Source organism: Mustela putorius, unplaced genomic scaffold, assembly GCF_011764305.1.
Source record: "Mustela putorius furo isolate JIRA1106 unplaced genomic scaffold, ASM1176430v1.1 tig00003875_pilon_pilon_pilon, whole genome shotgun sequence".
NCBI lineage: Eukaryota > Metazoa > Chordata > Mammalia > Carnivora > Mustelidae > Mustela > Mustela putorius.
Window position 1 is genome coordinate 1,083,710 of NW_025422026.1, and position 9,792 is coordinate 1,093,501.

Consider the following 9,792-nt stretch of genomic DNA (forward strand, 5'->3'; position numbering starts at 1 on the left):
ATCCTGTCCAGGACTCTTCAGGGAGACCTGGAGGCTCTGAGCCTTCCTGCGATGCAGGAACCTTCCTGGGGCTTTTTCTGCCACGGAGTCCTTCTGTTTTCAGCTTCTGGAAGATCGACCCACATTCCACAAAACCTGTGTTCTGGGGAGTTCACCTGGAGCCCCTCGGTCTGGAGACCGCTGACCTCGGTTCACATGGGTCACTTATTACCTGGCCTCGGGGTCTTCGAGACATCTCCCCTGAGCGTCTGCTCTCTCCTTCACAAAGTGGGAGGGTAGCGTCCGCCGCACAGATTGAAACAGACAACATGACGGCTCATGGCTCATGGCTCTGTCTCGGGTAAGTTACTCCAGCCTGTGGGTCCACGGCCACAGAGGTCCCGCGTGGCTGCTCCTGAGGGAACCTCTTCTGACCCGGCCTCACTGCTCGAGAGGCTCGCTGAATGCGGAGCGAGCTCCAGGCCGGCCCCGGGGTGCCCTTTGGCTTCCGTCACACACCCGCCTAGATGCTGCTCCGGGGGAAGGCCGGGCCCTGCAGCGGGGCCACAGGCTTCAGGGGCCCCTGCAACTCCCATACCCCGTCCCGCGTGTCCCCCTGGTGGAGCTTCCGTGATGCCCCCGGAGCCGGCGGGGCTGTGCTTGCTGGACTCCCTTGAACCCTGGACTTTCCTTGGCAGTGGCGCGGGCCGCCTGGGGCAGTCACTGTCTGTTCCCAGCCAGGCTGTCTCCTCGATGGACTTGTCCTCACTGCTCTGGGGGAAACCGGGTGGCCGACGGCTGGTCCTGACACCGGCCAGGGATGACAGAGTCACTGAGTGCGAGGAAACGGGAGGCCTGGCTTGGACCTGCCCCTTCCCGTGTGGGCACACGTGGCTCCCCACGGCCCCCGTGCAGGAGCCCTGCTGTGTCCCCGTTGCTCTGTGCGTGTTCGAGCTGGGCGGGCAGGCGGGCTTCTAACACAGGTCTCACGGCACACAGCCGTGCGGCTGCAGGACACAGAGGATGCAGGGAGATGGCGGGGCCCCCGGGCTCTGCCATCGGGCATCAGAGGGTCAGTGCTCGCCCGTGGCATCTGCACGCCAGACACGTGACGTGCCTTGTCCACTGGACTGTGGCCAGAGTGGGCCACTTCTGGGGGAGCCTCAGGGTCACCGGGGAGCTGTGCTCACCCCTCCCCTCAGCTGGGGTGACCGTGGAGGCCAGTGTCAGGACGAATCTGCATCAGCCCGGCTCTCCAGCGATCCCCACGCCCCCCGCACAGCTCGTCGAACACGAACAAGAAACACGCTCGCTGTGTTAATGCTGGTCCTGGTTGTCGCTGCTGCTTAATCCAGCCTATCCTGACAAACGCATGGCGGGGGACCACCCCCTAAGTCCCGCTGAGGGGTGACGGCCACCTGCGCTGTAGCCACAGGGAGAGAGGACACCGGCGAGTGGGCCTGAGAGATTTGGGGGCTGGTGTGGCCGCCAGTGACTAGAGAGGCACGCTGGGGTCAAGACGTTTCCAAAGCCCGCCGAAACAGAAGTAGGAGTCACCACCCCATCCCAGTGTCCAGGGCCAGGGCCTGGTGTCGGCTAGCTCTGAACCCGCCAAGGGCCCCCGGGACCCGTGCCACAGCTCCGCCGAGCAGTAGTCCAGGCACAGACGGGAAAGCTGGGGTCAGAAGGGCCTCCCTTTGGGACGAGCCCCACCGTGTGGGGCAAGGGGTCTGCAGCCTGCAGAACAGGATGCGGGGGAGGCTCTGTTACATTCTCACAGACGTGCCAGCTGAGGCTTGGGGAGCCTGACAACCTTCCCCACCTAAGAAGGGCCGGGGTCCAAAGCCTGTCCGCGTGGCCAGAAACCCTTGCTGCTAGAGGTGGGCAACTCACCCCTCGGCGAGTGGGCTTCGCATTGGAAGGGCTGTGAGCTCCTCCGTGGGAGGGGGTGGGCAGTGGAGGTGTCCAAGGGCACGACAGGTGCCCTCACGGAGGTCGCTGGGCACAGGCAGCGGTCCAGCCCCCTTGGGTGCAGACGTCACCAGTGCTCCTGCACACACGCAGGGGGCTGAGTCCCATTCCTGGCCACGTGCACACAGGCGCTCGCCCCTGGATGTTGGGGAAACCGGACTGTACAGATACAGTATGCTAAAATACAGAAGACTGTATTTTAGGTCTTCCCTTTATGCTCATGGGATCGGACTTGCCAGGCTCCGACCCAAGCAGAAACCAGAGCTCCTTCACACAAGTCGCTGGAGCGGTAGTGACAGACTTTGAGGTGCTGTGATGCTCTGTTTTCTTGGCGGGGGACGGCACACGCAAACTGCCCAGCGGTCGGTGGAGGACGGCTCAGGTTCTGCAGTCACCTGCCCGCCGGTCCCCACATGCTCCGGAGCTTCGAGCAAGTTACCTGACAGTGCTGAGCCTCAGTGTTGCGGTCTCGAAAATGGGTGAGCAGGGACAAGCTCCCAGGGCTGCTGGGGGGACTGAGGAGAGAGCTCACGCAGAGCAGGCACTCTGGTGCCCGGCCCATAGCAGGTGCTTGGCACACAGTAGGTGCTCGGTAAACCGCATTTTTTGTTCCTCCGTATTTATGGGTCTAGGGACGTGGAAGTCCCTCCTGCCCAGCCAGAGGGCGGGTCCTGTGGTGATACCTAAGTCTGTGCCGTAAAGACCCGGTTCCTTCACCCCGTCGGGGCTCCGACCCCTCTCATCGACGGTCAGCTACAACTGCCGCATATCTCCACCTCAGCTGGTGCCCCTCACTGCTCTCCTGCACCTGGAAATTTATGGTCATCGCAGACTGTGACCACAGTGTGGAGGAAAAAAAGCCTGGGGTCCATGGGCGGGAGGCCAAGGCTGGGACCTCGGGGGTGGGGAGGACGAGGTCACTGACATGCATGGGGTGGGAGGTCCTTCCAGGGAGAGGAGCAGGTGCTAAGGCCCTGGGGTAGGAAAAAGAGGCCTGTGTAGGGTGAGGAAGAGCAGGGTGGGAAAGTGGGTCAGGGCTCACGGAAGGGCAGAACATGGCTCCTGGGGGTCCCCCAGGACAGATCCCCTCTTTCCTTGAAGGCAGTGGGAGCCATGGTCACTCTGAGACGCTTGCTGTGGTGATTGGATGTGTGCCCGCCCGAGGAAGGTCCTTTGAGTGGGGGCTGTACAGGGGGGCACGGGAGTGCAGGAGGTGGGACCCCGTGAAAGTGTTGGGCAAGCCCTGTGGGGAGCCCAGGCAGGGGCGGGGAGGGAGACTCCCCAGTGACTGGCCATAGCTGCAGGGGCACCCCTGGGGAGGGCTCCCCACCCAGCCCCTGGCAGCTCCCTGAGGACATTGCTCTGTTTCCCCCCGCAGCCACAGGACCTAGCAGAGCCCGGGTCCCCAGAGCCCGATGTTCACCGCACAGAAAAAGGCAGTGAGATCTCAGCGTGGCCTCGCGCCTGCGCGGTCCGGAGCCGCCTTCCCAGCACCAGCCGAGCAGACCGGCGGTGACCTGGTATTTCCTTGTCCCAATTAAGGTATAATTACTGCGTCTCTTCAGCTTCCTTTCAGCTCTAGAAATGTTTGGGGGAGGGAACGGTTAATCCTGGGGGCCTCGCTGCTGCGGGGGCCACGTCGGGCAGGCAGAGCCTCTCCGGGAGGTACCAGTGCAGCAGTCCGGGTCCCCAGCTCCGGTCGGAGGGGTGCTGTTTTAGCAAAACCTTATCCCCCTCCGTTCAGGTTTGCCTTTCTCTGATTGGCTGAGGGGTGGAATGTGCTGGAGCAACGGGAGGGCATGCTTTGTGATGAAGGCAGGGCGGCTGTGGACTGAGAGAGCCCAGGAAGGAGTCTCACGCCAGCCACTGCCCGAGGCGGCCCCGAGAAGGTTTCAGCCACTGGGCACGGGAGCAGGCTGGGTCAGTCTGCCTGCGTGAGACGTGGGATCCCAGCTCGGGGCTCCAGGAAGGGGGCTGTGCCAGGTGCCATCAGACTCACACAGAGACAGGCCCACAGAGAGAGGGCATCAGGATGCCATGTGAACACGTGCCTGGGGCTCAGGGTCCTGGGCTGGCGCCCTGTCAAACCTCAGCACGCCAAGGGAGGAATGGACATCTTACAAGCACACTCTGCGCACCTACTGTGTGCTCGGTCCCTGACATGCTCCTGCTGCTGGACGGGGTTTCCTGGCCCTGGCCTTTCCACCGGGAAGCTGCCTGCTTAGATCTGGACAAAACGACGTCCGGCTCCAAGCAGGTCTTCACCAGATCCGGGCCTGTGCTGCTGACCTGCCGGCACCTTCGAGGCCTCCTAGCGAGGGCACATGGCCAGCACGTCTCCAGTTTAGGCTTCCTGTGGGCCCAGACGCAGGGCAGACCCAGGGACAGGATGGCTCTAACATCTGGGCTGCCTGGCTGCCAGGGGGCACCCAACCCCATGAGACATATTGAGCAGCTGCGGGACGACAAGTTTTCCTCTAAGATACAGAAGGGAAATGTTACAGATTCTTATAGATGTGCACGGGCCGAGGAAGCAGGACATACTTCACGTTAGCCAGACCCTGGCTCTGGACTCAAATGGAAGGAAGGTCTATGTCAGGGCACGAGACAGAGCAGATGTCTCTCATGAAATCGGCACGTGAGCCAGGCAGCATCCGGCCGTCCGCTGCTCCTCTCTGCCCTGTCCTGCTCTCCTCTGGGGCTCCCCGGAGTTCTGGGGAGACGGCAGGGAGAACGTGTGCATACCACCGGTGGGCTCTGCAGTCCTGTCCCTTCCAAAATCTGCTGCTGGTGCGGTTTGATACTCGGGCCAGGACTGATTTGAGATGAGCGTAGGATCCCCTTTTCAGGAATTCTTAGACTCCGGGTGAATTCCTGGTCTGAGGCTGCTCCTGACGTACTTTGCTCACAGGCAGCAAACTTCCCCTCTCTGGCCTTCTGTCTGTCTGTCTGCGCACTGGGGAGGATGGGCTGTAGGGTCTCCCCGAGCTTCCCTTCAGCTGAAACGCTCTCTGTGTGGCCTCTGTTCCCGGCTCTTCAGATCAGCTACAGCTTCCCGAGACCCAGCTCGAGTGCGTCCTGGGCACACTTGCACGTACGTTATCTAACTGTGATCTGGAAATCTCGGGAGCGTTTTTATCCCCATTCTGTAGATGACAACACAGAGGCTCAGAAAAGTTGAGGGCGTTTACTAAGGTCCCAGAGAGAGCCCAATGGTCGCGGGGCTGAGATGGAGTCTCAGGCCCGGCTCTGGCTTCTGAAGGGCTGAGAACAGGTGCTCTGAGCCCGCGGCGACCTGGCTTCCTGCCTCCCTCTCTCCCTGCCTTCCCTGGGCACTCAGCTCTGGGCTCGAGCTGGGGACTGAGGGTAGAGGGGCTCCAAGAGGGCTGGGGCTGGGGCCACCAGGAGGTGCAGGTGGACTTGGGTTGGCAAAGGTCGGCGAGGTTCTGGAAGGCTGGCGAGGGTGGTTTGGCAGAGGCTGAAAGCAGAACTCTGGCCTGGTCGGGGTCTGGCTCTCTCGGGTCAGTCCTCCTCCCCATTGAGCCGAAGGACCTGCCTGCTCTTTGCTCCGCTTTGCCGGCAAGGAGCCTCTCCCTGCCCTGTGTCCTGGCATCCCCAGAGATCCACCCCCAAATATGCCAGTCCCCAGAAATCATCCCTCAGCACCCACCAGACAAGAGCAGGAAAGGCAAAGGTGGACTGCAGAGGCTGGGCTCAGGCCGGTCTTGACAACAAGGTGGCCAACTTCAAGCGGGGCTTCCAGTCTGGCCAGTTCCAACCCCGCCAGTCTGCATGCAGCAGGGGCTTTGAGATCTCAGCTGTCTTTTGGAAATCCAAAGGGGCCGCCTGGTATGACACTGGACAGTACCATCTCTGTGGGTCTCAGCGCCCTTCTTCAGACAATAACCAGCTAGTTGCAGCTCGCCCCCCCCCCATCACCACCATGGATCTCAGGTCCCTTCCAGCCATGACATTTTAGGACCTACTATCTTTGACTTTCCTTTCCTGGAGGCATGGGGACTGACCAGATGCCTTTGGGGAGCGCATCGAGCTTAAACATCGCTCTCCCTCTCAGTCGCTCCTCCTTCCCTCTACGCCAGAGGCACCCCCCCCAACCCCGCCTGCGCCCCCGGGGCAGATCCAGGCCCGTCCCTGAGCCCTGCAGCTCCAGAAACGCGAGGGCAGCGCGTTGGCCTCGACTGCGGCGGCGCAGGGGGAGGGGGAGGAGAGCAGCGCCCGTCTGTCCCGCGGCCTCCGCAGCAGCCCCGGGCCCTGGCCTCCGCGCGCCAGAGGGGTCCTTGGAACGCTTCGGTCTGGTGCTGGGGATGGGGGCCCGCCGGGGGCCCGCCGCTGCTCCACCGCACCCCGCCGGCCCCTGCGGCCCTAGCGCAGCCTCTCCTCGCTCCCGGCGGCCGCGGGGCAGGGGGCCCGGCGCTCCGACGCCTCCGTCTCGCCCTGCCCCGGCCGGGCGCAGACGATCAGGGCTGTCTGAGGCCGAGAGGGTCGCGGGGTGGGAGGCACCATGCTTGGCCGGATGTGGGTCCACATTCCCAGCCCATGACTGGTCTCCCAGAGCCCCTTTTCTTCCCGCACCCGGTCGCTCTCGGCACCTCCGCGTCTCGGCCCCTGCGTCCCTGCCTCCCACGGAGCTCGCCCGGTGAAGGGCAGCCGCAGCCGGCGCCTACTTCCTGCCCGCAGTCCCTACCCCCTCTGCCCATGGCGGGGTCACCCGCCCGCTTGAGCCCAGCCTCCTCTCGCGCCGAGGGAGCCCAGAGTGGAGGGACCAAAGTTCGGGCAGCATCTGCCGGCGGAGGGCTCGGGGTGCCTGGGGCCGCGGCCGGGGAGCTGGGAGGTCAGACGCGGCGCTGGCCTCACCTGTTTCTCCAGCGGCTCCTTGCCGGAGAGCGCAGGCTTGGGGGAGGGCGCGCGGTCGCAGACGCAGCCCTCCAGCAGGTAGAGCCCAGAGGGCCGCGAGCTCGAGTCGCTCTCGAAGTAGAAGAGCAGGTTCTGCAGCAGCGCGAACCACTTGGTTTGCCATTTTGTGTTGTCCGAACTCCGCTTGCTCAGGTAGCCTTTGCGCGTGCCGTCCTGGCGCGCCAGCAGTCCCAGGGACGCGACGTGGCCATCGTTCAGCCGGATCCCCTTCTGCATGGTGCTCGGAGGCCAGCTAGACCCCACGCGCTTACATCTTCTCCGCGCGGCACCCGGCAGCCCCCCTTCCGTGCGCGCGGCGCGCTGCCTCTCTCTGGCGCTCGCTCGCTCGCTCGCTCCTGGTCGCTCTCCCCTCCCCCCAAATATCTACACTCCGGGATCTGGCGCGGAGCCGGGGCTTCTGGAAGCGAGATGTACCATTCCCCGCCGGAACCTCTTCTCCGCTCCTCAGCGCCTCGGGGCCCAGGAGATGCCGGCCGACCCTCCCCCGGCGCGGGGCAAACTGAGGGACTGGCGAGCTGCGCGCGGGCGAGGGGCAGGCGGAGTCATGTGACGCCGATCCCTCGAAGAGCCGGTTTCAGCAGCGCGGACAGAGACACGCACGCAGCCCGCCGCCGCGCAGAGCCGCGCGCAGGCTGCACCTTGGCGCCCCCTCCCCCGCCCCGGACGCACACACGCGCACACGCACACACACGAGTCCTGCCCCTCTACCCCGGTGTCCAATGTTCCCCTTCGGGTGTTAAAAACTAAATCAGATCAATGTTCGTTTAACCCCGGGGCACCCCGGAGGCTTGCCACCCTGGGACTCTGCGTCTTTGCGCCCCACCGCGGCGCCCTGTAGACCGGGGGTGAAGTCCCGGTTGGCGTTTTGCTCTCCCAAAGGCGGCCTCCCGGTACTTTATTTTTCTAATCCGAGCAGGGCGGTTGGCGAAATGGATCCGGAACAGCTTTCGGTCCTATTCTTTGCGTAATCGCCGGGTCACATTCATTTCAGCGTCCAGCCGCACTCCCCGCGGCTTCCCCAGCGACCCGAGGACGCCCCGGGGGTGAGATGGGGGAGGGGTTAGGTGAGCGCTTATTTTATTTCATTCTATTTTATTTCGAGTGTTGCCATAATTACGCGCGCCGCCCCCTGCACCCTGCGGTCTGGCTGGCGAGCCGCTGCCGGGAGTTTTCTGCAAATACCCCCGAAGCCTAAAGGCGGGCTTCAAACGCAGGCGCCAGGGACCGCGGGAGCCTTCAAATAGCTGCTCTGGCGCAATGATACCTTAATGATAGATTTTCCGTTCTTATTTTTAGCTCCCATTCGCCTACACAGTTGCGCGGCATTTATCCGAGAACGTCACAGCGCCCGCATGCTGCACCGGGAGGGCGCGCGGGCCTCCGCGCGAGCCTGGGCGCCGGAGCGGGGAGCGCGCACCGCCGGCTGCCGCAGAGGGCAGCGGCCTCGCTGGGACCCCGCGTGGCGCCCGGCCTGGCCCAGCCTGTGCGCAGCGGCGAAGGGCGGCCGCGCGGCCCGGGAGAGGAAGGAAGCAACGACACCATGTTTCAGCGGCGAAGCCGCAGGCTCCCTCCCCCGGCGCGCGCGCGCGCACACACTCTCTCTCTCTCTCACACACACACACACACACACGCTCACACGCGCGCGCGCGCACACACACTCACACACACACCCTGGTGTGGCGCAAGGGAAGGGACCCGCGGAATCCACGAGGAGAAGACACCCCGCGGTGGGGGAGGGCTCGGAGCGGCCCGTGTCCGGGCGCAGTGGCGTGGGCCTGTGTCCCTCCCCGGGGAGCGCGCTGGGGAGAAACGGTGTTAACCTTAGCCTGTCCTCTCGGTGCCCAGGCTCCGGGCGGGGTGGGGGGGGGACACCTCAGTGCAAAGAACCAGCGAGGCTGATTGTTCTTCGGGTATAATGAAAACAAAGTGGCGAGATGGCTAAGCCTCTACATTCGGCCGGGGTTGTCCCCAGGGGGACCCTACACTGCGACCACCTTTCCTTCTCTTTGGCCCTCCTTACGGAAGCAGTTTCCAGGAGTGAGGTTCTTCGTGGGACGGATACAGAGGCAGAGAACGCTCTGGGGCAGGGGCTCTCTTGTCTAGACCCCTGCCTGAGGCTAGCTAGCCCCACCCCCGCAGCGCCACTGTGCAGGTGGCGGAAGAGGAGGCGTGCAGGGGTTGGGGCTTCCCCAGACGTGGCAGAGGTGGGTTTTGAGCTGGGCGGTGTGTCCCCAGGGTATGTGTACAGCTGAGTGGGTGGTCCTTGGGTTTTTGGGGGGTGGAGCGGTGGCAGGACCTCTCCAATGTGCAGGAGCCCAGGCTGGGCGGGTGGCAGCTGCTATGACAGAGAAACCTATGATGGTACCTGCCTTTTGAACCTGGACTGCATCTCGGAATCATCCAGGGACGTTTGACAAGCACCCACAGCAGTGCTGGAGTGGGTTGTCCATTTTCACGTGCAGCAACGTTGGGGAACGCGGAGCGTGCCACAGAACCCGTGACTCTGTCCATACCCGCGTATCACCCGGGGTCTTGTTGGTTGGGAGCAGATTCTCCTTGCCAGCGGGGTCTGAGGGCACTTTGGCATAAACGCCTGTGATGTGGCCTTGCACCTGTGCGGACCGGCTTTGCGGGATTTAGAGCGCTGGGGAGGTGGGAAGAGATGGGATGTGTTCATTCCTTCATTCATTCACACGCAGCTGTCCCCCTGGGGTTCATTGGGCCTCTCGTCTGTGCCGGGCCTTGGGCTGGGCCCCCGGGGCCCCCGTGAGGAACAGAACACAGTCTCTGCTGTGTGGAACGCAGGCCAGCACAAGGTGCCTTTCCTGCCGGAGGAAGACCGTCTTCCCCTGAGTTTGGGGAGCAGGTGTCTGTAAATAAGGAGACAAGGAGGAGAATTAAGGAGTA

The 9,792-nt window shown here is 63.6% G+C and overlaps 1 protein-coding gene across 2 annotated transcripts in view; it reads right to left on the reverse strand.

The window, feature by feature from the left end:
* Positions 1-7,530, reverse strand: part of RASGRF1 (Ras protein specific guanine nucleotide releasing factor 1) — an 88,088-nt gene extending 80,558 nt beyond the window's left edge. For both annotated transcript variants that reach the window (XM_004763620.3, XM_013062022.2), the window contains exon 1: positions 6,826-7,530. In XM_004763620.3, the coding sequence (XP_004763677.1) occupies positions 6,826-7,101 (276 nt within the window). In that variant the 5' untranslated portion in view covers positions 7,102-7,530. The remainder of the gene's footprint in view (positions 1-6,825) is intronic.
* Positions 7,531-9,792: the final 2,262 nt, after the last annotated feature.